This window comes from Schistocerca gregaria, chromosome 2 (assembly GCF_023897955.1).
Source record: "Schistocerca gregaria isolate iqSchGreg1 chromosome 2, iqSchGreg1.2, whole genome shotgun sequence".
Lineage (NCBI taxonomy): Eukaryota > Metazoa > Arthropoda > Insecta > Orthoptera > Acrididae > Schistocerca > Schistocerca gregaria.
The window spans coordinates 525,907,324-525,933,951 of NC_064921.1; the positions used below are offsets into that span (position 1 = coordinate 525,907,324).

General features: G+C 41.1%; 1 protein-coding gene across 2 annotated transcripts in view; it reads left to right on the forward strand.

Annotated features, from left to right (window-relative positions):
• Nucleotides 1-26,628, forward strand: part of LOC126330284 (uncharacterized) — a 276,052-nt gene that overhangs the window by 158,859 nt on the left and 90,565 nt on the right. For both annotated transcript variants that reach the window (XM_049996345.1, XM_049996346.1), the window contains exons 7-8: nucleotides 2,471-2,584; nucleotides 23,182-23,342. In XM_049996345.1, coding sequence (XP_049852302.1) covers nucleotides 2,471-2,584; nucleotides 23,182-23,342 — 275 coding nt within the window. The remainder of the gene's footprint in view (nucleotides 1-2,470; nucleotides 2,585-23,181; nucleotides 23,343-26,628) is intronic.

Below are 26,628 nucleotides of genomic sequence, written 5' to 3' on the forward strand. Positions count from 1 at the left end.
TAGATCACATAACTAATGAGGAGGTATTCAATAGAACTGGAGAGAAGAGAAATTTGTGACACAACTTGACTAGAAGAAGGGATCAGTTGGTAGGGCATATTCTGAGGCATCAAGGGATCGCCAATTTAGTATTGGAGGGCAGTGTGGAGGATAAAAATCATAGAGGGAGACCAAGAGATGAATACACTAAACAGATTCAGAAGGATGTGGGTTTCAGTAGGTACTGGGAGATGAAGAAGCTTGTACAGGATAGAATAGTGTGGAGAGCTGCATCAAACCAGTCTCTGGACTGAAGACCACAACAACAACAACAACAACAACAACAACAACATGTATTAAAATAGCTAAATATGTCGGAAGTATATAAATAAACTGTGAAAACTGTACCAACCTACAGAATTTATTTTATATGAGCAGCACACCCTGCTGTAACAGGGAAAAGAAGGGAACCACCTGAAAATGCTCCTATTGGAGCACAAATATATCCATATGCTCCTCTTCAAAAGACTCTGACAGAAAGGTAGGGTATCTACTGCCTCAATCCTCATTCTGCCTTCTCCACTCAAAATTTTGGCAATGAAAGAGAGAGAGATTTATTTATTTATCATTTGGTGTCAACAACAAATATTAAGAAACACATATAGTTAACAGTTATACATTTAAGGATTTAGGTGCAAATTTAATATGTTTAAATTATGAAAATTAATAATTCAATAATACTAAAAGAAGAACATTTAAACTACAAAATTACAGCCATAATTAAAACAGATACATTTAAACATAGTACAACATATGGGGAATGAAGCAGTTGATAGCAGATAGTTGAAGTAGTTGATAGCATTAATATAGTCACTGAATGGTCCTGGGCACACTTTCTGAGAGGGCTACATCAGTGTGCTGAACAGTTTGTACTTGGGCACTACAATTGCAGGCTGAAGAGTTTCGGAGTCTCCACTGATGCATCATAGCATTGCACCTGGTGTGACCAGTTCTTATCCTGTTGTCTTGTCTACTCACTTCTCTTCAGATCAAGTTCTGGTAGATATTTTGTTGCCGCAGCACTCCATCTCTTGCAAAACTCTTCTTTCATGTCAGACTTCTTGTTGTTTCTTCCATTATGTTACTGTGGAGTACATGGTATCAGTTGATCTGTAGGAGGGTCATTTAAGATGGTATGAATTGGAAGGGATAGTCGGGGTGATGCAGATTCCTCCATTCTTGATTGGTTGCTCCTTGGCATAACACTTCAGGTAGTGGAATGTTTCTGATTGTGTGCAGCAAGGAATCAGTATGGATTTTAAGTACCCATAATAATTCTCATTGATTCTTTCAGATGGATGTGTAGTTTCCTTGTATGAGCACTGTGTTGCCGTAATGGGGCACAGTTTGATTAAGACAATAGTGGTGGGAAACAAGAAGAGAGGAGATAGTGATGGTCAGTGTGAAACAGTACCAGTAAAAGAGAAAGAGATGTAGGTAGAGATAATAGCAGTGGGGACAAAAGAGGAAGGAGATGGTAGAAATGAAAAGAGAGAGGTGAGTGGAGACCATACATAGGTTTGCGTGGTCTGGAATCCCCTCACTCCTTCCACTTGCCACCTGCCTAGACCAGCGAACTGTAGCATAACATATGCACACTTTCACCCATCCCCTACACCCCTTTGTTAAAGTTTCTCAGTCTAGGAGTTAAAAACCTGGGCAGACCATCCCCAAGGACATGTGTGGACAAGAGGCAATGGTAGTTCAAGAGAAAGACGGCAGACTGTAAGTGAGACAGAAAGAGGCAATATCAGCAGGAAAGAAGAAGAATGAGACAAAGACAATGGCAGCAAAAATGTCAGGAGACAGTGATAGGAAGAGTGAGACAGAAAGGAACGAAGACAGTGATAGTGGCAGAGGTAGACAGGAGAAAGTGCCGGTGGGAGAGGAGGCAGTGGGAAAGACATGTAGTAACAGTGAGGGGGAGATGCTGATTGTGAATGCCACTACAGAGGGAGGCTGGGTAAAAGAATTTAGAACATTCTGTTAAAAGAGCGGAAACATGTTGCGTGCCAAAACTTTTGTTGATGAAGGCAGTATGATGACTGAGACAGCTCATTCCCCACTTTCCTGTCAGAGTCTTTTAAAGAGAAGAAATTCACCTTTTTGTGCTCAAACAGGGGCATTTTTCAACTGGCTGCCTTCTGACTCAATTTATTGTCCACTTTCAGATTATCAATCAAAATGAATATGATCCTTGTTCTGAATTATAATTTCTTAAACTGCGAAAAAAGAATTACATTCCTATATTAAATTTTTAAACCTTTCTAGTAACATTTTCCATACATACAAGATAAGGATAAAATTACATGTACTTAAGATTACAACTCATGACTTATCACTAAGTTTTTCATACTATTACTGTAACAGTTTATATTTTTGTGAATAGTAATTACAATGCTTTTTGAAACTATTATTGAACATTTTGTAGGGAAGATTGAACTGGAACTCCCAGAAACAAGAAAAAGAATGGGTGACAAAGCTTCTTATGTTAATGTCTATCCGTTTTTGTGGAAGGAATATCAATCCAGTGGCTATGTTACAGGTAATACTTATTGAAAGAAACTACATTCGCTACATTTTGGTCATGTTTTGTATTTTCCCATAGCTTTACTGAAGCTGTTGTTTTACTATTTTGGTTGCTTCTGAAAATTTTGTTTGTATTTATGGGATGATAGTTATTACCTCATAATTTTTGTTCATTTGTTAATTCATGTTGTGTGTTTTTATAGACTAAATACCTGTGAATAGATATGAGTTCTAAGGGTGGATAGTATGAAGTTAACCTCATGCTATGATGAGGATATGTTCACCATTTAGGGCTGTCTATACAGTTCATTAATATGTATAAAATTTGCAGTATGGTTTAATCGGTAAAGTATTTACAAAGCTTTTAGTACTCACAGTTTGTATCCAAACATATGACTGCACTTTGTTTTGTTACAATCGCAGATATTTTTGATGTGGGTATTGAATGAACATGGCCAAATTTCTCTGCAAATGCAGTTGTGATGTTTTTTCATTGCCTTAGCTGGGTAATAATTACTCAAAAGATAAACGTGTTACTCTCGATTAAAATACCAAAGGCAGCACTCAGTGACAACCGAGTCTACAGATCATTATTACTGTACAAAGAGAGCCCTGACAACTGTATCAATCACCTCCAGGATATATTTCCTCATTTGTGTCTTTCAAGGCATCTGGAGAAAACTTTAAGAGATTGCAACAATAGATTGTGGTTATCAGTTAGCTTTGTGAAGTAATGCTGTTTTACTACTTTATCAGTTATTCGTAATTACTGTTATAGTCATTGAAATGAAACCTTACACAGTTGTCCACATCTAATTTAGATAGTACACATAGTTTTGTTACTATTGAACCAGTTTTATTTATTTAATATTTTTTCTGACTGTGTCACACACTCCACATCCAATCTCTTGATTTGACTGTAGCTGCTATATCTTTGATTTATAATATGTATCTTAGTGTATCCTCAGTTCAGTTAAAATCTCTACGTCACCCTTCTTAAACTTTTTTGCACTTCAAATGAATTCAGTTCTCAGGATTTCCTTTTCCAGTAGTGTCTTAATTGCTCTTTTTTGGATCCATGTTATGTGACTCAGAGTTATAAAATAACGGTACTCTCTACATGATTTGATTTGTCCATCATGTTAAGCAACACTCTACCATAACCCCCAGCATCCTCGTGACAATCTCACATTGTTCTTCAAAATTTGATTTGCGGTTAGTAATTCATTCAGTGGGCTGTTATGCCAGCAGTAGTTACCACATACAGAGATACACTTCTTCCATATCACAAGCCTCAAGATGACTGGGTGTGTGTGTTATCCTCATCATTTCATCGTCATTCGTGAAAGTGGCGAGACTGGACCAAGCAGAGGTTGGGAATTTGTATGGGCACTGATAACCATGCAGTTGAGTGCCCCAAAAACCAAACATCAACTGAGATATCTAACTGTCTACTGAAATTTAATTTCCTGGTGATGAAGATGGAGGAAGTTGCCAAAAGCTCAAAACTGACAAATCTAATGTGGCAAGAACTGTGTGAAGCATTTGTTCAAGACCCACTACGGTTCATTATGTCAATGATCTAATGAATAACACTGAAGTCTCTGTGAAGCTGTTCACAGATGATGCAGTTATCTGTAGAAAGGTACTAAGGTCAGAAGACTGTAGTAACATGCAGGAAGACCACCAGAGGATTGACAATTATTGCAAGGACTGGCAGTTGAGCATGAACATGGAATAAATGTACCATGTTTCACCTCTATAGACAAAGAGGTCCACTGTGGCTGAGTTACACTATAGGGATTGGTGTCAGGTATGCCCTCCATCACACATAGTCGGTCATGTGGCTTGCGGGCTATAGCTTTAGCTGTCAATAGATCCATGTATAAATTGAAGTGGGCAAGCCTCTACATCTAGCTGTCAGCAAACACAACACAGAATCTGTGCACAAGCATTCTTTACTTTCTGAATGGCACTCATAAAAGAGAGTAACCGGGCGAGGTGGTGCAGTGGTTAACGCACTGTCCTCTCTTTTGAGAGGACAGTGGTTCAAACCCGCGTACGACCACCCTGATTTAGGTTTTCCATGATTTCCCTAAATCGCTTCAGGCAAATGCCAGGATGGTTCCTTTGAAAGTGCATGGCTGACTTCCTTCCCCATCCTTCCCTAATCCGATGGGACTGATGAGCTCACTGTTTGGTCCTCTCCCACCAAATCAACCAACCAACCAACCAACCAACCAAAAGGCCAGTGGTGATGATGATGATGATGATGATGATGATGATGATGATACTATTCAATAGCGAGACAGTTGACAGAACTCTCTAAAGAGTCTATCCTAAAGGATAGACTTGTTTCAGTAAAATAAGGTTAACACAAACTCTATGTGAGTAACGTGAATGAGAACAAGACAAGTGGCCGATACATTCTTCTGAAGTGAGTGAGTGAATGAATGAATTAGTTGCTTTGCTGGAGATGATGTGACTGACTGTGTGGGTGTGGATCATTCATGGCTCAAGTATGCTCATACTTTATCTGTGGGGAGAGGCACTCTATCTATAATGAACAAAACCTATAGCTCAACAGATTATTAACAGTTTAAATTTTGTGTTACAGCTTGCTTTCCCTCATTGAATTGTATGATATGTTGGACAGATTTTGCATCGTTCCATAGCCCCCTTATTTGAGGGGTGAAGAGGTGGACACACACACACACACACACACACACACACACACACACACACACACACACACGCGTGTGCATGCACACTCACTCACTCACTCATTCACTCACTCACTCTGTATACAAATATGATCTTACACTCAGAACTGCTTCACAATCTAGGTACTTACATTGTTCCAAGCCTTGGAGACAACTCATTGAATCACAGCACTAGTCAAAAATTATGCATGTACTTGAAGACACAAGTGATAGCTGCCAACTTTGCCTCCAAAATGCAGCATGCATTTGATAAATGTCATTGCTCATGCCCATTGTCCATGAGTACGTAACCAACTCTTCAATTATTCCTAGGACTATTTGTAGCAATTACTTCCTGGTTGACTGATGACGCTGTAGTTTGATCTCTTTATACCTCAAACCCCCCCCCCCCCCCCAAAAAAAAAAAAACTTTGTGGATAAGGAACTCGTGATTTAGTGACAGGAGCATACATCTCTATACATGGTAAGTCCTTGGAATAGGCCAAAATTTAATACAGAATAGATAACGTACCATGAAGTGTCTTAGAATGGGGCATATGTATGTTACCTATGAGGAGGCTGAAAGGCCAGTAGATAAATTTGCAATTTTGCTTCTGCTGGTTTACTGGATCTGGGCTGATTCATGAACAGTGTTTGTCACATCTTGTTATGAATAATTGGGTTATGTGGATGATTACACATTTGATCCATTGTTGCTGCAGAGCTCAAGTCATTGTTGAAGTTGATCCCTTCTTGGTGGGATGGCTGCCTCTATTAACTCCTTGGCCTACAACCATGAGTGAGACTCATGGTAAGGGAGTTGGGCCATAAACAATAAGCATGAATCTGCACCATGGTTCTTTGCACTGTCCACATGTAATCAGGATGAGCCAGGCTCATGGTACACCATGCAGCACACGAGTCGGACTCGTGATTCAACAGTTCTCAATGTTCTCTTACTTCAGTTATGTGTACAACTTTTTTGCATTCATGCATGTTGATTATAAGTCCCTAAAAGAATTAACCACCCCATATACCGATTGTGCCAGTAAAAAGAATGTATAATACTGATGATAGTAGTGAGAAGTGTGTTGTTATTGTGGACAATGATTTGATAGACCTTTCTGGTAGTTATAGGACAGCAGTGGTGTTGTGTTTCATGTGTTCAAGAAGATTAATCACTGAAGTTAACATCACTGATGAAGACAGTATCGCCATCAATCATCTGTGCAGTAGATTTGGAAAGAAGAAAATAACATGCCACAAATCCGGGAGTGTGTGCTGACACCTGGTATAAGAGCAGTTAGGCAGAAGTACAAAAGCGTTAGCCGTTTTTTGTGCGCTGTTTGACAATGTGTGATATTGTCATGGAAACAAATCGGTATCCAGAGCAACCATTAATGGTCAATGAAAACACAAGAAAGAAAATTGATGAAATACAGATCCTTGTCAGTTGTAATTAACTTAAAATGTACTTTGCATTATTCCTTATAATGGCTTAAGTTACAAAAAAAAATCAGATGTACTAGCCTAAGAGAGACATTGTAGAAACACCGATTTCAGGAGAACTATGCCACTGAAAAGAAATTTGCAAATCACTAGGTTTTCATATTATGCAAATTATGATATGACTGGCACGATGAATAAATTATGTAGTCATGCCTGCGATAAACAATTTTAATAAAAAATTCATAGTAGTGTTTGTAATGGAAGACAACATTGTGATCAATGAATCAGTAATGAAATTTAAGGGACACAATCTTTTAAACAATTTATTCCCTCAAAGAGGGCAAGGTTTGGGATAAAATTTTAGAAGCTTCATGAGTCAGCATTGAGCTATTGCTAGAATTTTAAAATATAATCATAAAACAATAAAACAGATCATGATTAAAATGCATTTGAAACTACTGGATGAAAGTCAATTCTAAATAAAGGAAACACTTTGTATATGGATAATTGGTATGCTTTATCAGAATTGTTTATAACTTTAATAGAAAATGGATGAAATGTTGTTGAGATAGTGTTTTTTAACAGAGGAAATACACTGGAAGATCTCGTTGAAGCAAAATTAAAAATGAGGAATGCATGGTAAGTGCAAAGCATATTAGCTCTAAAGTGTAAGGATAAACAGGATGCCTATTTTATTTCTACAAAGCACAGAAGTAATGACTGAACAAAACAAAAGTCAATGAAACCGTACTTTCAAACCAAAATGTGTTGTTGATTACAGCAGGGAAGAGATTGGTATTTTCTGCCAAGATCAGATATTAGCAAGTTTCCCTGTTACAAAGAAGTACTTGAAAGGCCACCAAAAATTTTTCTTTACATATTTCATATAGTACTTTTTTGATTCATACACCCCTGGAAATTGAAATAAGAACACCGTGAATTCATTGTCCCAGGAAGGGGAAACTTTATTGACACATTCCTGGGGTCAGATACATCACATGATCACACTGACAGAACCACAGGCACATAGACACAAGCAACAGAGCATGCACAATGTCGGCACTAGTACAGTGTATATCCACCTTTCGCAGCAATGCAGGCTGCTATTCTCCCATGGAGACGATCATAGAGATGCTGGATGTAGTCCTGTGGAACGGCTTGCCATGCCATTTCCACATGGCGCCTCAGTTGGACCAGCGTTCGTGCTGGACGTGCAGACCGTGTGAGACGACGCTTCATCCAGTCCCAAACATGCTCAATGGGGGACAGATCCGGAGATCTTGCTGGCCAGGGCAGTTGACTTACACCTTCTAGAGCACGTTGGGTGGCACGGGATACATGCGGACCTGCATTGTCCTGTTGGAACAGCAAGTTCCCTTGCCGGTCTAGGAATGGTAGAACGATGGATTCGATGACGGTTTGGATGTACCGTGCACTATTCAGTGTCCCCTCGACGATCACCAGAGGTGTACGGCCAGTGTAGGAGATCGCTCCCCACACCATGATGCCGGGTGTTGGCCCTGTGTGCCTCGGTCGTATGCAGTCCTGATTGTGGCGCTCACCTGCACGGCGCCAAACACGCATACGACCATCATTGGCACCAAGGCAGAAGCGACTCTCATCGCTGAAGACGACACGTCTCCATTCGTCCCTCCAATCACGCCTGTCGCAACACCACTGGAGGCGGGCTGCACGATGTTGGGGCGTGAGCGGAAGACGGCCTAACGGTGTGCGGTTGTGAATGGTCCTCGCCAATACCCCAGGAGCAACAGTGTCCCTAATTTGCTGGGAAGTGGCAGTGCGGTCCCCTACGGCACTGCGTAGGATCCTACGGTCTTGGCGTGCATCCGTGCGTCGCTGCGGTCCGGTACCACGTCGACGGGCACGTGCACCTTCCGCCGACCACTGGCGACAACATCGATGTACTGTGGAGACCTCACGCCCCACGTGTTGAGCAATTCGGCGGTACGTCCACCCGGCCTCCCGCATGCCCACTATACGCCCTCGCTCAAAGTCCGTCAACTGCACATACAGTTCACGACCACGCTGTCGCGGCATGCTGCCAGTGTTAAAGACTGCGATGGAGCTCCGTATGCCACGGCAAACTGGCTGACACTGACGGCGGCGGTGCACAAATGCTGCGCAGCTAGCGCCATTCGACGGCCAACACTGCGGTTCCTGGTGTGTCCGCTGTGCCGTGCGTGTGATCATTGCTTGTACAGCCCTCTCGCAGTGTCCAGAGCAAGTATGGTGGGTCTGACACACCGGTGTCAATGTGTTCTTTTTTCCATTTCCAGGAGTGTATATTTTGTTCAACAAAGACCACGTGAAAAAGAAACAGAATTAGACAGGGTATAGACTTCAAATACCAGAAGCAGCATTACAAAATGTGGTGTCACAAGTTTATAAAAGGCAAGGACTGTTATCAACTGGAGATATACCAATGATACTATACGCAGAACATTGGGGTCACTTTTTGAAACATATAGATCCCACACCATTGAAAACTCATTCAACAAGAATTTGAAAAGTATGTACAAAAAATAAGAAATGGAGTGAAAAAAGTGGGAATATAAAAACTGTTTAGTTGTGTTGCATGTACCTCATTGTTTTGAAAAATATCACACAGTTGAAGATTACTCATTGTCTATGAGTATTCTCAAAACATAATTAATTTAAACTAATTTATAAATGGTTACTGATACATTATCCACTTCCGATAAATAAATAATTTTTGTTTACTGATGACTCAATCATATTTGCTTCTCAACCTCGTAAAATTTTAGGTTTTGTCCAAATGTTGTTTGTTATTTCACAGTTCCTTTTGTTGTTCCAAAATATATACGTCATATGGGGCATATGATTCGTGCTGGCTAAACATCTCAATGGCTTGACATACAACAGACCTTCTTTTTTACTGTGGCCCATGCAATAAGGAGGTAGCAGATAGGCCAAGGGGTTAATAGGCTAATAGTGGAGCATTTACTAACTTCATGCTGCTGTGATGTTTGGGATCTACTAGGTGGAATATTGATGGCACTGTGGATCCATATGCATTTCATACATAGTATTGGGGTGATAAGATTAGGAGTTCATCTGAGTGCAAGAGCTGTGCAGTCAACTCTTCAATTTGTGTTGCTTCTCTAATGCATATGGTTTGTTAAGTGGCTGCTACAGTCACTAAACCATGTGGTAACAGTTAGGCCTGAGTTAAATTATCATGTTATGCAGCATGGACTGCGGATCTTTAAGGCCTGGCTCAAAAGTGTGATATTTCATATGAACACTGACACATTGTATGCTGAATCTTAAATCTGTGACATAGGTCTATCTCTGGACAGCAAATCAATGCAAAGGCATTATAGTAATCTGACCCAACATTAAGTGAGCTTCTAAAACTCACTAAAGCACCCAAAGTAACAGTGTCAGTACAGGCTGTATAGACCATGTGGCTTCAAGACCAGTGTAGAATATCATACTAGCAACCAGTCATCCTTCAGCCTTCAACTGATGGTAGTCAGTCAACATCGTATCTGAATTACTGAGCACCAGGTTTTTTTGTAATGTGGGATTAAGAAGTGAGGCCAGTAGTTAGTGGTGAACATCCGTCATCAATGGTAGGCACGCACGAATAAAATCTGTTACTTTGCTGTAGTTCCCCCCCCCCCCCCCCCCTTCCCGAAAGTGAGCAGAAACTCACAAAAAAAAGGCCTCCAAATTGTTGTGTGCAAGCCCCAGGATAGCTGCCTCAAATAAATCATCTCAAAACTGCAGCACCAAACATATGAGACGTCATTGCACATTCTGTAATGATACAGTTGATTGTGTGCAACAAGTAGAGACCTAACCAGTGTTTGCTGCGGCCAGTGCCCAGCAACTACTACTCTATCAGCAAGCTTCATGCTATCCAGATGGAGCCCACAGGAGCTGATGGAGACCTGCAGAAGTTCACATCAACACTATGGAGATGAATGGAGCACTGGTCAGTTTTGTTAGATGCTCCAGGCAGAAGACATGCTTTGTTCTCGCTGCACATTTTTCCAATTTTGACTAAGATAAACTGTCACTGCAGTTTTCATCTTTAGCACACCAGTATTGAGACTCTCGCAGAATTAGCTTAGTAAAAATTCAAGCAATTTGCACATCTATTTGTATGTAAAAACTGACTTCAGAATTCTCCTTTGTGTGAGACTGGGTGTGCCAGATCCGTATGCCAATTTGAAATTCTGTATTCATATATGTTATTGTTTGCATCACTTATGCATAATCTTTCGTTGATTGTATCAGTACTCATTTGTATTTGGTATATTGTGAAATTTGGAACATTTTTGAGTGGCATGATAAACTCGTACTGTTATCTTCATTGTAAGCTTAAACATATTTGTGCTCTTTTAAAAATTTTGAGAATAGTAGGCCTATTCCTGTTCAGAACAATTGTTCTTTAATTTCATTATATAACTATGTGAGAAGTAGATTATTTTTGAGAATTTTTGGACACTTACAAAACTACATTTTAGAAAATTTTTGTAAGTTACTACTGCAATTGTTGTGGAAAACTTATTTCATAGCAAATCAGCATTTGTGATTCACAGTTACCGCCAAAGAATAGCTCCCCAAGAATTTGTGTATATCACACAAATAGATATGCATGTTTGAGAATTTTCAAGACCATTGTCCTGTACCTCATCTAATTTGTAATAAATTGGCATTTGTGAATTTGGGTACTGTGGCAGATATTATAAGTAACATATTATAGTAAACCTAGTTTTTGCTTCAAGAGGGGTACATATTATCTACATTTATTGTAAATTAACTCTATTTCTTAGTTTGTTAATGCCTATAACTAACCTCAAAAAGTTTTAGGAAAGTAGTAATTTTTACCACAGCTTTTACTGTTGCCTTAATATAAATCTTGTTTTGTGTACATGTGTTGATTCTTATGGGGAATTAGTAATTTTTTAGCTCAACAGAATGAAAGGTAGTTAGCAGGCTTAGTTTAAAGCTATTTGTTCACTGTCTTGTAATACACTGCACCAGCCACAATGCAACCGCATTGTAAATGCTGTTCTCGAACAAGGGATGAGTTGACTAACACTTATAAGCAGTATACTACTGTTTAGTGATTGGCAACTGCTGCATATCAGTGTATTGGAAGAGCTCTGGGCAGTCAAGTATCTGTGAATCCTGTCTCATCTGCAGGAAGTACAGGATCTGTCACTACTCGTCCATTTGACTGTGAATGGTGTGTCAATGGTGGACTTAGGAGTCCTGAACAGGGTAGATGGGGGGACCAGGGGAGTACTAGTGTTATACTGATCTCCCTAAGCAACTGGTCTGATGTGCTGTCTTTCACTGAAACTGAAACTGAGTCAGTGGGGCTCACTTCACTGTTTTGGGAAACCTACTTTGTCCTGTGTCAAGAGTAAGGGGTCTATTAATCATTAGCATTAAAAAAAAGGGCAAATAATGGTACCCCCTAGGAATATGGCAGTAGGGAGAAGAAAGAACACCAGGTGCACTTAGTGCGTGTGCCTGGGGGTCCCATTCAGCATGTTGAAGAGACTGTTCCAGCAGCCATTTAGGAAACAGGGTGCAATCAACTCCAGATTGTGCCACAGGTTGGAGCAAACAATGCCAATTGTCTGGGCTCCAAGGTCATACTTGGATCAATTTGGTGACTGGCAAAGAAGGTTGAGAAGACCTGCCTTGCACAAAGAGTTTCAGTGAAGCTCAGAATTTGGAGCATTGTCTCTAGAATTAATTGTGGCCACCCTGGTTCTCAATCAAGTGGAAGGATTGAACCAGAGACTTCAAACCTTCTGTGACAAGCTAGGCTGCAACTTCCTGGACTTGTACAATAGGGTTGAGAACTGTAGAGTTCCCTCAAATGTGTTCGGTGTGCAGTGCAGTCCGCATCAGAGGCTCCTACTCAGGTAGCTGACTGTGCATGAGGTGCACACAGGTTGTTATTGTTGTTGTTGTTGTTTAAATTAGATGATAAACTGTGTTGGAGACCCATGCTATAAGTGTAAGATCCAAACGAGCGCACCCCATAGACCAGAGTTGTAGAGTCCTAGTAGTTAACTGCTGAAGCATTCACAATAAAATGCCATAGTTTGAAGCACACCTGAAAAGCAGGGAAGCTCACATAATACTAGGTACCGAATGCTGGTTGAAACCTGAAATTGATAGTAGTGAGATTTTGGGGAAAAAATTAAAGAGTGTGTCGAAATGAAAGGCTAATGGGAAATGCAGGTGGTGTACTTGTCACAGTACACAAGAAACTCAAATACACCGAGACAGAAACTGAAGCTGCACGCGAGATTGTTTGGGCTGGACTCAGTATCAGGAGCAGGTATAAAATGGTAATTGGATGCTTCTATTGCCCACCAGACTCATCTCCTTACGTAGGTGAAAATTTTAGAGGAAACCTTGGTACTTTTCTGGTACGTAAGTTCTCCACTCATACTGTAATCATCGGTGGAGACCTTAATTGTCCAAGAGTGAACTGAGAAAATCATGGTTTTGTTAGTGATGGGCATGACAAGACATCCTTTGAAACATAACTAAATGCCTCCTCGAAAACTATCTTTCTTGATACAAATATGTTGGATCTAATGGCAACAAATACATCTGATATCTTTGAGGATGATCACATCAAAACTAGTATCAGTGACCATGAGATTGTTGTGACAGCAATGTTTACCAAAGTACAGAGGACAACTGAAACAAGCAGAAAGATAAATATGTTCAGTAAAGTAGATAAAAAAGCAGTAATGTCATATCCCAGTAATGAACTTCAAACTTTCAGAACATGGCAGGAGCATGTAGAGGAACTATGGTTAAAATTTTAAAAGAATTGTTGACTATGCACTGGATCGATATGTACCCCGTAGAACAGTTCATGATGGGAGGGACCCTCCCTGGTATACAGTCATTGTAAAGAAACTCCTTAAGAAATAGAGATTACAGCATAATAGGTATAAAACAAAGCATAGGAACGTAGATAGAGAGATTCTGAATGAAATGCATTTGGCTGTCAAGAGAGCAATGTGTGAAGCCTTCAATGACTGTTGTTGTCGTTGTTGTTGTCTTCAGTCCAGAGACTGGTTTGATGCAGCTCTCCATGCTACTTTGCCCTGTGCAAGCTTTTTTATCTCCAAGTACCTACTGCAACCTACATCCTTCCGAATCTGCATAGTGTATTCATCTCTTGGTCTCCTTATACAATTTTTACCCTCCACATTCCCTCCAATACTAAATTCATGATCTGTTGATGCCTCAGAACAATCCTACCAAGCGATCCCTTCTTATAGTCCAGTTGTGCCACAAATTCCTCTTCTGCCCAATCCTATTCAGTACCTCCTCATTAGTTATGAGATCTATCCATTTAATCTTCTGCTTTCTTCTGCAGCACCACATTTCGGAAGCTTCTATTCTCTTCTTTTCTAAACAATTTATCGTCCGTGTCTCACTTCCTTACATGACTACACTCCATACAAATACTTTCAGAAAAAGACTTCCTGACAATTAAATCTATACTCGATGTTAACAAAGTTCTCTTCTTCAGAAACTCTTTCTTTGCCATTGCCAGTCTACATTTTATATTCCCTCTACTTCGACCATCATTAGTTATTTTGTTGCTCAAATAGCAAAACTCATTTCCTACTTTAAGTGTCTCATTTCCTAATCTAATTCCCACAGCATCACCCGATTTATTTCAACTACATTCCATTATCCTTGTTTTGCTTTTGTTGATGTGCTTCTTATATTCTCCTTTCAAGACACTGTCCATTCTGTTCAACTGCTCCTCCAGATCCTTTGCTGTATCTGACAGAATTACAATGTCGTTGGCAAACCTCTAAGTTTCTATTTCTTCTCCATGGATTTTAATTCCTACTCCAAATTTTTCTTTTGTTTCATTGAATAACATCGGGGATAGGCTGCAACCCTGTCTCACCTCCTTCCCAACCACTGCTTGCCTTTTGTGCCCCTTGACTCTTTATAACTGCCATCTGGTTTCTGTATAAATTGTAAATAGCCTTTCACTCACTGTATTGGGCCACTACTACCTTCAGAATTTGAAAGAGAGTATTCCAGACAACGTTGTCAAAAGCTTTCTCTAAGACTACAAATTCTAGAAACCTAGTTTGCCTTTCCTTAATCTATCTTCTAAGGTATGTCATTGGGTCAGTATTGCCTCACATGTTCCAACATTTACGGAATCCAAACTGATCGTCCCCGATGTCAGCTTCTACCAGTTTTTCCATTCTAGTGTAAAGAATTCATGTTAGTATTTTGCAGCTGTGACTTATTAAACTGTTAGTTCAATAATTTTCACACCTGCCAACTCCTGCTTTCTTTGGGACTGAAATTGTTATATTCTTCTTGAAATAAGAGGGTGTTTCACCTATCTCGTCCATCTTGCTCGCCAGATAGAAGAGTTTTGTCACAGCTGGCTCTCCCAAGGCTATCAGTGGCCCTAATGGAATGTTCTCTACTCCCAGGGCCTTGTTACTATTTTGGTCTTTAAGGGCTCTGTCAAACGCTTCGCGCAATATCATATCTCCCATTTTATCTTCACCTACGTCCTCTTCCATTTTCATAATATTGCCCTCAAGTACACTGCCCTTGTATAAACCCTCTATATACTCCTTCCACCTTTCTGCTTTCCCTTCTTTGCTTAGGATGGGTTTTCCATCTGAGCTCTTGATATTCATACTAGTGTTTCTCTTTTCTCAAAAGGTCTCTTTGATTTTCCTGTAGGCAGTATCTATCTTACCCCTCATGATATATGCCTCTACGTTCTTACATTTGTCCTCTAGCCACCCCTGCTTAGCCATTTTGCACTTCCTGCCGATCTCATTTTTGAGACGTTTGTACTACTTTTTGCCTGTTTCATTTACTGCATTTTTATATTTTCTCCTTTCATCAATTAAATTCAACCAAGGATTTGTACTAGCCCTTGTCATTTTACCTACGTGATCCTATGCTGCCTTCACTATTTCATCTCTCAAAGCTACCCGTGCTTCTTCTACTGTATACTTTTCCCCCGTTTTTGTGTATGACTATCATAGCAGAATTTGTGAAATGATGTTTCACAAAACCTAAAGAAATTCTGATCATATGTAGAGGCTATTAGTGGCACCAGAGTTAGTATCCAGTATCTCACCAGCGAGATAGGAACTGAAATTAAGGTTAGCAAAGTGAAAGGTGAAATGCTTAACTCAATCTTCAAATGTTCCTTTACAAAGGAAAACCCAGGAGAATTGCCCAATTTAATCCTTGTACCATTGAAAAGATGAATGAAATAAGTATTAATGTCAGTGATGCTCAGAAACAGCTGAAATCATTAAAATTGAATAAAACTCCAAGCCCTGATGGAACCCCTGTCAGATTCTATACCGAATTTGTCGTTGAGTTAGATGCTCTCCTAACTGTAATCAGTCATAGATCCGTCCAACAAAAAAACATGTCCAGTAGTTGGAAGATAGCACAGATCACACCCTTTTACAAGGAGGAGAGTAGAGGTAACCCACATAATTACCAACCAGTGTCTTTGGCATTGGTTTATTGTAAAATTTTAGAACAGGCAGCATGCATAGTGACAGGTTTGTTTGATCTGTGGTAGAGTGTCACGGAGATGAAGAAACTGAACTGGTAGATTATTGAAGATAGACATAAACTATCTCGAGAAAGCCTATGTGCAAAGAAAGTTTCAAGAAAAGGCTTTAAATGATGGCTCTAAGAATATACTACAACTCCCTGGTTATCTTTCACGTAGTGATCATGAGGACAAGATTAGATTGATTACAGCACATATGGAGGCATTTAAACGATCATTCTTCCTGCACTCCATACGTGAATGGGATGGGAAGAAACCCTAATAATGGATACAATGGTTCATATCCTCTGCCATGCTCTTCACAGTGGTTTGCATAGTAGAGTTGTAAATGTCGGTAGTGGACTTCCCATTGGACGGCTATGGCTGTGTGTCTCGAGTTTGGCTGTGTACTGAGCATTGGTTCACAACTGCCGCAGCAAGCTAAGCATAGAGTAGTGAAGTAAAATAGTGAGTTGTCCACACGGCAAGATCAAAACTCAATACACACTAAGTATTAAAAAAAGTCCCAACTAATTTAAGGAGCAAACACTGTTGTGTCTGAAACTTCCTGGCAGATTAAAACTGTGTGCCCGACTGAGACTCGGACTCGGGACCTTTGCCTTTCGCGGGCAAGTGCTCTACCATCTGAGCTACCGAAGAGCACTTACCCGCGAAAGGCAAAGGTCCCGAGTTCTAGTCTCGGTCGGGCACACAGTTTCAATCGGCCAGGAAGTTTCATATCAGTGCACGCTCCGTTGCAGAGTGAAAATCTCATTTTGGAAACTTTTGTGTCTTTTGGTTTCTAAAATCAAGACCAAGTAGATCTGGTTTAAAGTGTGATATTGTTCAAGAACTTGATACAACAAGTTCACAGTTCAAGCAACTGTTTGAACCTATGTCAGGTTGTACAATAGGCTTTGTACAGTACATATAAATTAAAGAAATCCACAGCAACTTACTTTTACAGAGCATGCCTAAAGCTACTCCCTAAACATGATCCATTTAAGGTAGAACTAGATAAAAAACAAAAATGGAAGTAGTGTCCCTGGTATCTTCTAGCTGGTCAGTAATTCCAGTGATAGTTATAATAGATCAGTCGCAGTATGTAGTTATATGCAACCAACATGGATCTGTATCCAATACTTACTCCAGGAGATAAAATTAGAGAGATTAAAATCCACATAGAGACATACCAGCAATCGTTTTTTCCACGAACCGTTTGTGACTGGTACAAGGAAATGGGGCACTGATAGTGGTGCCTTTGCATTGCTTCTTTCCTTTCTGTGCTGCATGTCCATCCTCCTGTATTCTTTTCCCTTCCCTTGGGGACTGAGTTGTGTGCCCTCTTTGGGAAACTGAAGTTCGTGGTAAACTATGTCCACCCACCTTTCTTTCCCTGTCCTTCCTTTTCTTACCCTTGCCCCATTGTAGCGTTTGAGATCTCTGTTTTACCTTTTCTTCTTCTTCCTCCGTGTGCATGCCTGAAGGCCAGCCCACACGTTTGACACATAAAAGTTGATTGGGTTGACAAGTAGGGCTGGTATGTACCCCCTGGTAAAGGTCAGGCCCAGGGAGAAGTGATTGCATGAGCTGGTACCTTCCTCTATGCTGATTGGTCCCTCTGTCTGGATTCGAGGAGGTGTGACCTGAGGTGTGGACAATCATATAAGGCAGGTGAGCTCCCCCCATGAGGGGGGCCCCCAGCAGGAAAGTGTGTGCCATTGGAGATGCTGGCAATCTTGGAAGATTTTTTAGTGATGAGTTTCTCATCCCAAAATTGTAAATGGGTTGAGATGAAAGAATCGATACTTCACCCAGCTGCACCCCGATACTTCGTAGTGTCTGCATGGAAGATGATCACAATTTCATGACATTTAATCCATTTGTTATTCAGAAGGGTGTAGATGCGATTGCCAGTCCTATGAAGTCTTGCTCTTGGCTGTGTAATGGGACCTTGCTTTTGGAGGAGGATAGTGCTTTTCAAGCACATAAAATTTTAATGCAACACTTTACCACAGCTATCCTGTTATTAGAGACCCACTGCAGTCTTAATTCCTCCTGTGGTGTTACATACACTTCACTGCTTGATGGCCTGACCAAGACTGAATTAACAGCCTATCTCACTGACTATAGATTGATTGCAGTTCACTGCATCATGAAAAGTGTTGATAAAGAATTAGTGCCAACCCTCATTCTACTCCTCACATTTGAACTTGTGGTACTTAACTTAAGGCTGGCTATGAAGCTATTACTGCTAGACCATATATTCTGAATCCCCTGCATCACTATAAACGTCAGCACTACAAACACACCTGTGAATCTTGTGAAAATGCAGCCAAATACGTAACTTGCAGCAGGAACACAAATGAGGCTGTGTCCACCTCCAATCCCTCACTGCATAAATTGCAAGGGCGATCATGCTGCTGCTTCCCATGATTGTCTGATCTACATCAGTGAGAGAGCCAGTCGGGAGATCCAGGCAAAGGAAAAGGATCCTACTCGCACTGCTTGGAAAATGTTGACTAGCCGCAAACCTCGTACGCGACCCTCTGCTAATTGTAGTACAGTTCTTGCTACACCCCTCCTATGAAGGACATGGCAATGCAAACTGGCAACTTCTAGTTTAGTGCCATGGTTGTGAAATCATCCGGCTCCCAACGTCACATCCTCATATTCACCTGCTGTGGATACACACCATACCAACAGACTTTCACCTGCACTAGAGAAAGTGCATGCCTCGCAAACAGAAGCACAGAAATCTAAGAAGGAGTATTCCCACAATGACTTTCTGCACACCTGTCTTTATTTGCCCTAGCTGTTAACCATATTATGGATTGCCTCCCGCCAGGTATGTCAGGTTCTCTTTCCGTTGATGTCTTTGTGATCTATTGCGGCTCTCAGTGAACCTGTCTACTTGAGCAGCGTCTTCAGCAATGTCTTGACCATCTTTACTCATGGAGCATCAACAGTGGGTTCCAGATTTCTGCTGACAAGACTGTCTGTATGAACTTTTGCAGGCATCCAGAATTTCTTCCCCCATCAATACGTCTCGCCCCATTCCTTCTTCCATTTGGTGACACAACAAAATTCTAGGGACTCATATTTGATAGGAAATTCTGTTGATCTTCCCACATTTAGGAGCTCATTGTACTTGCTCCCTCAATGTTCTAGGTGTTTTATGCGATACCTGGTGGGGAGCGGATCAGACCATCCTCCTCTTTTTATACCATTCCCAGGTCCATATGGTTATGGACGTATCGTGTATTCATCCACATGTCCGTCTGTCTTATGTCATCTTAACATCACCAATCATCCAGATTTAGCAACTGGTACCTTCTATTCTACTCCCGTTGTCTTTTTGCTGAGGTTGCTGTCTTACTGGTTTACCATTGTCCTACTAGTGGGATGTTCTCCTCAGTTGTGTGTCTACTATACAAGGTTACCAATCCTGTGTTCCCTTGTTTGATGATTCCCTTGACTGCCAGTATGAGCTGCACCCACCTTCTCTTTTGTCTCCCAGAGTTGTTTTCATTTGCTGCTTCAATATCTTTGCTTCATGCTCCCTGCCACGTTCCCCATAAGTGCAAGCTCTTCACCACTCTGGGTTCATGCTGAGGTACACATTCATTTCGGACTCCATTCGCTTCCCAAGGACACTACTCCTAGCTGGTGTATCAAAGCGAGTTTCTCTCACTTTGCACGCAGTTTGGTGATAGTGTTTTCACCTACACCAGAAGTTCCAAGACCGACCATGGTGTTAGGTGTCCCATTGTACTTGGTGATGATCCTTTTCAATATTACCTTCTTGACGAGTACTCAATTTTTACCTCAGAGCTCTGTGCACCCTCTATCAGGCCATCCAATATACCCGGTGACATGGGCTTCCGAATTGTGTCATCTGCTCAGATTCTTTCAGTACTCTTCATAGGCTTCACTCTCTGTACTGAATCCACTCTTTAGCACAATGAATATAAGAATGCCTTCACTTGCTTTCTGTTGGGGTAGCCAACTTGATGTTCTTGTGGGCTCCTGGTCATGTCGGCATGCTAGAGAACAAGGCTGTTGATGCTGCTGCAAAGGCTGCAGCTCTCCTCCCTCGGCCTGTTAATCATTCTCTTCCCTTGGATAATCTTTGTGTCACTGTCTGTAGACATGTAGTACCACTTTGGAGTGCAAAGTGGTCTTCTCTCCAGGGGAACAAACTCCAGGACATTAAACCTCTCCCAGTAATGTGGTCGACTTCCTATCAGTCCTTGCATTGCGAGGCTGTCATTTTAGCCTGGCTGCATATAGAACACTGTCATTTTAGTCACTGCCATTTATTAAGTGGTGACCATGCCCCACTCTGTCATACTGCTCTCAACCCTTGATGGTGCACCACTATACCTGGTGACCATATTTTAACAGTTTATGTTTACATCTATGTTTGCCATCTGCTTTGTTAGATGTTATAGTGGATAACACACATTCTCTCGATCGCTTCTTACTTTTTATTCGCTGCAGCGGCATGGCAAAGCAAACTTCTTCCCCACTGCGGGGACCTCCACCATCTCAACGATGTTTTGAGAAATTTTCCCTAGGGATGTCCTTACCCTTAGCTGCCCCCCTTTAAACTTGCTTGATTGGGTTTTTGCCTTTTTCGCCTCAGATTTTTTATTTAGGACTTGTTTTTCATTACATTTTGATACAGGTGCTTATGATCTTAGCAGTTTTTCACCCTAAAGCACCAACCCAAAGAACAGCTACATTCCACTCAGGATCAATTTTCAAAGAGGAGTGATTGGTCAGGACGTTTAGAAAGCAAGTGCAGACAATCATGACAAAAGTCTGTTCTGGGAAAGTACGCACTAGTTTCTCCACAACTTATAGATTGGCCAATGTTAACAAACATAGTTCAATCAAAGTATTGTATGGGCACACATTATCTACTCACTTTGACCTACCTCACCCAACCCGGCAGACTCATTGCTTATGCACTCAGCCACATTATCATGGGGGATCCGATGTATAGGCTTATATTTTCAGTCAGAATCCTGGATGGATCTATGTTGTTGTCATTGACAGGAGGTTGCACAACTGTTTGAAATCACAGCTGATCAAAATCAGCGGTCTGCCATCAGCTGGGCCATAATGCCACCTCTCACCCCTCAGCCCACTAGGGCCGTCGCAATCTCAGTATTGGTAATTTCAGTCTTGATGAGCTCACGCACCAGCCTATCTGCCACCGTGTTAGAACCTCTGCCCCCACCTTCTGTGACAGAGAGATGTCAACAAAGAGCAGGAACGGGACCTATTAGGAGTGGAACTACCGGAACTCTGTAGGTCACCTCTGGTTACTACAACCAATAACCCTGTCCAAAAATTGGAAATGTGTTGACCATAAATACAGAGAAATGTCCACAGAGGTGGAATAACTGCCATCCTCACATCACTGCTGGCGCCCAGTCTCTCACAGGCAGGTTCAGGTAACACTTCAGAGGCTTACAATCAACTAGTACTTTCGCCCACAGCACAGGCACCAATCATGATGCAGATATGTTGTGAAACCCTTTGGCAGGGATGCCAGCACCTTGTTGCCTTTTTCCTTACTGGGCCAGATGCATATCTAACAATTTTTCATCCTACATGCTGGTTAAAAGGTGTAGGGGTGTAGTATCTCGTAGTGATACAGATTCCCAGCCCATTTCAACATGAGAAGAAATAATGACTTGCCCCTCAACCATGGAACGCACAAATAATTTGTGAGGTGGGTATGATGGCTGACATGACGCGGCATATAAATATTGTGGCCTGCAGAACTGAGATAGTCAGTTTGTCCTTGCCTGCTTACTATTTTCAATTTGGGCTACTCTCAGAATGAATTTATCATAAATTTGTGACACTCTTCACTATATTATGGACTTTTCTTCTAGTTGGCCTGATCTTGTTGTCATTAGAGACCATGCAACTGCCTGTTTGTTCCACTGGCCTTCATGTCACAATCTGTGTGTGAGATCATGAACTTTGTATCCACCTCATTCCTAGTAGGATAGAAAGGTAGTCTTGTCGGCCCCCTGTTGAATGAGAGCCTAAGGAAGCAGTGTTGCTGAACTATAGTTAATAGCATGTGGCTTAATTATAGGAAACAGAGTAACTCATTAAGCATGGAGAAATACAATACATGGTTTTTAGAGGAGGTAAATTGGAATCCATGCTTTAAATGCCAATTTTGTACCCTTCAGAGGATTCTTTAAAATCTATATTCAGCAGCAGCTATTGATGAAGCGCTATAGCGTAGATAGAGGTCATCTACGTGACAATGGACTCTTAGGTTCCAGTTGCAAAGATACGCAAGCAAAGAGGGTCATATGCAGGAGGCACACCATTCTCCTGAACATAGTGATTGCTGATGGAGGAGGATTCGGTGCCACAAAGTACCCTGCTGGGTCAAAGAATATGACAGTTAAAGAGCCCCTGTATGTGATTTCAGGGGAACTGCATAACAGTCCCCTTCAAGATAAATGATTTTTTAGGATTGTGTGTGTGTGTGTGTGTGTGTGTGTGTGTGTGTGTGTGTCAGACATTCATATGTAGATTGCCAGGATGGCTCCTTTGAAAGGGCATACCCAATTTGCTTTCCTATCCTACCCCAATATAATCTTGTGCTCTGTGTCTAATGATCTTATCATTTAGAGGACATTAAACCCTAAGTTTCCATTTTTTTCTTCATTGTGTAAATAACCTTTTTTCCCAATCCCTTCATAGCCTATTTCAGTCTACATTATCATTGTCTTAAATCTGTTTTAGCAACATCATAGACTGATATTTGAAAATGGTTATTGTACCTTTGTAATCTGATGTAATTCTGTTCACCTATAGCTTACATGGAAGACTGTCCAAGCATTGGCACATTTACCTACAGACTGAAGGGATTCAGTGACCCTCCAACTGATCACTACATGAGGACTTATTATGTCGCTGCAGCGCCAGAGTTTTCAAAACACAAGAAATATTGCATGGGCTCGATCCCAAGACACAAGGTAAGCACTGCAACAGTTCATTATGGTCACAATAACAAAAAGTAAGCAAAATTCTCTCTTTTGTTTATGATACTTTGACAATATACTTCATACATCAGAAACGGGCAGACTGGTTATATGTTCAAGTGGTATCACTTTCCGTTGTCCACTAAGAGACAAGTGTGATTATACAGAGCAGACTGACATACAATGATGTAATTAGAGTGAAGTAATGTAGAATATTTTGAAACTCAAAAATACAGTACTATATTCAGAAATTAGGTGTACTTCATGAGTCAGTAAACATAAAATGTAATAATATGTATTGGTAATATTCATTTATAGTTTTCACAGGAATCAGCTGTGAAATAGCGTACATAATTAATAAGTGTGTGTTGTTAAAATCCATTGGAAAAGGCAACTATAGTCTGAGAATTTGACGCCCAGGCATTACACTACACAGAAAAGGATCATTTCTGATAGGCAGCAAAAAACCAATACTTGGTTGGAGGAATGCTGAATTTTGCAGAATGTTTAAAGCTGACAGTTGGAAGTGTCAGATTTTAATCAGATACTTTTTATTCAGAATTGAACTTGTTGAAGAGAGAACTGCAATGATGATTAGATTTCGAAGTAAATTCCAAGAAATGGAGCAAAAATATTTTTCTGGGATTTGGAAATATTGCTTCCTATGGTTGGTTAGTGAATACTTACAGCTGATTAGTGAGTATCTGTTATAATATTACCAGTCACTTGCTGATGTAAAATGTTACAAGTATTAATCGGGAAGAAAAACTGTCATCTGAGCATAGGCATCTGTGGAACTTCACACTAAACAAATCATAATATTATACAAAGACTAGAAACATAAAGCACTCTGTTATTACATTCCATAGCCTATGAATGGTGTAAAGAATGGGCACACAAACAAAACAAAGGAAAATGGCAGTTTCCCTCCATAACTGAATTTAATAGCAAGAAACTTAAACATTATTTTTTAGTAGTCAGTCATTTATGTAACATTTTATACTATTTTTCTGAGATGATCTAAAGAGATTTCAGTAACTGTTCATAGCATCCAAATGCAAAATAAGAAAGTGAAAACTTCTAAAGATATGTTGCAGAAATGCTTTATTTGCTTTGGACAGTGGTAGAGGACAGTGAATGCAGTAGTTTGAAGCCCAAAACATCATTTGTCTGTTTGCTTTTTTTTTTGTGAAATTTTCACAGTTGTGACAAACATTCAGCAGAAGGTAGTGAATGACCAAAGAAACTATTGAGGCAGGACTGACCAGCCAGTAGTTGCCAGCAGCAGATCGTTGAGTGTGAATAGAAAGACAGTCAAGAAGAAAATGGGCAACAGGATGGCATGGCAGAATAACAAGACCAAACAAGCAATCCAGAGAATGAACACCTACAGCACAGCAAAAATGTAAAATGAAAGCCAATGTTGTATAATGAGGGGAAAAAAATGAGAACACTGTGAAAGCACAACTGAAAGCAAAGCAACATCACTGTGAGCTTCACATTGCCTCCGTGACCATTAATTGGTTGGCATTTTGCTATACAAAGACCAGCAGTGCGGCATGGCAATACTAGCACCCACAGCTGTATTAGTGCTACCTATCACCCAAAATCAAAGTTCATGTCTTCAGGTGAGCTTTGAAACTCACTGGGCTGGGATGCCAAATCCCTTCACCCTGAAATTGGAGACATAGATCGGGCAGCATCTTGAATGATGCTATGCAAGCTGAAGTTGTGGTGACCCGGCAGTAAACTCACCAACAGATGTATGAAACTGGGAGCATCTGGCTTTGTGTTGGGATGCAACATGGGTGTCATTGGCCGTGTTTGTGGAAGCTGTGTGGAGACATCCACCTTCATGCCTGTGTTCACTGAAACAACGGCTGGTGTTCTGGAGTCCAAAATATACCACTAGAGTTGTGGAACTGTCAAAGGTGGGTTTTCTATGTGAGAGTGGACCACTGGCGGTGGTGCAGCCAGTTGACGAAGACAGAGTTGGTTGGTATGGTGGCACTCCGAACCACTTGGTGTGTAAACAGACATAAGGTGCTGTTCATGGGTGGTTTACGTTATACCTGGCATCTGCATTTTATTTGCCTGGTTCTAGCATGCACACACTGCTGAGCCCAGAGGATATTACCAGGCATATGGGGGACTGTGGGACCAGGAGAGAGAGAGGAGTTATCTCCCAGGAAGGAGCTCTGTGAGGCTGTAGTCCTGGATGGAAGCATGTCCATAATACTGAGCCCCAGAGGATATCACCAGGCGTACCAGGGACTGTGGGACCAGGAGATGGAGGAGAGTCTTTGGTTATCTCCCAAGAAGGAGCTCTGTCAGGATGGATGGAAGTGGCCCTGAATCTTCTCAGGAACATTGTGAGTGCTACTATGGCGGGGAAGGGGGGGGGGGATGGTGGTGGTGGTGGTGGTGGTGATGGTTGTTGTTTGTTGTTGTTGTTTACAATGCCCTCAAAATTTACAGCTTACAAGTAAACATCCACACCAAATAAACCACTTTACCTTTGGAGGAAAGGTGAAATGGCAGACTAGGAAGGTGTTTAATGCTGTTAGAGGTGCAAAAAATGTTTGAAATCCATTGCTGTGAATTGGGGCACATTGTCCTATATGGTGGTTTGGGGAAGCCCTTTAATGATGGCTAGAATCTGGGCGAGTGCATTAATTGTGGCTTCTATTGTTATGGAAATCACATTCACCTTATATGGGTAATTAGAGTAACCATCTACGGCTTAGCTAGATACAGCCCAGAAATGGGCCAGCAAAGTCCAAGTAAATTTGTTGCTCCCCGGGGCAATGAGGAAGGGGGGGGGGGGGGGGAGGGGAGGAGGGAGAGTTGGGCCAGGGCAGGGGTTGAAAGATTTGGGTGATGCAGCCTGATTCTAGATGCAAGTGGGAAAGCTGTGAGGTGTGGCTTCCATATCTCTGTTTAAATCCAGCCAGTATGCTTGTCGCTTCACTAAGGCTTTCATCCATGACATTCCCTTGTGCCCACGATGGAGTAGTTATAAAACCTGAGATCACAGGTCGCTTGGGATGATGACATGGTGAGAGCCTCAGCTTCTATCAGGATGACATCATTGATGACTGACTGAGGATGGTAGAGGCCAACCCCAGAGCTAAGGATTGGTGTTCTTTGCATTACTCTCCATAAGATAGGGTCATGGTGCATGTGTGAAGGGATTTGTGTAGCTATAATAAGAAATCTGTTCAAAATATGACTCTGCTCCACATCTATATGGAAACTTGTTATTTGCTGCTGCTCAGAG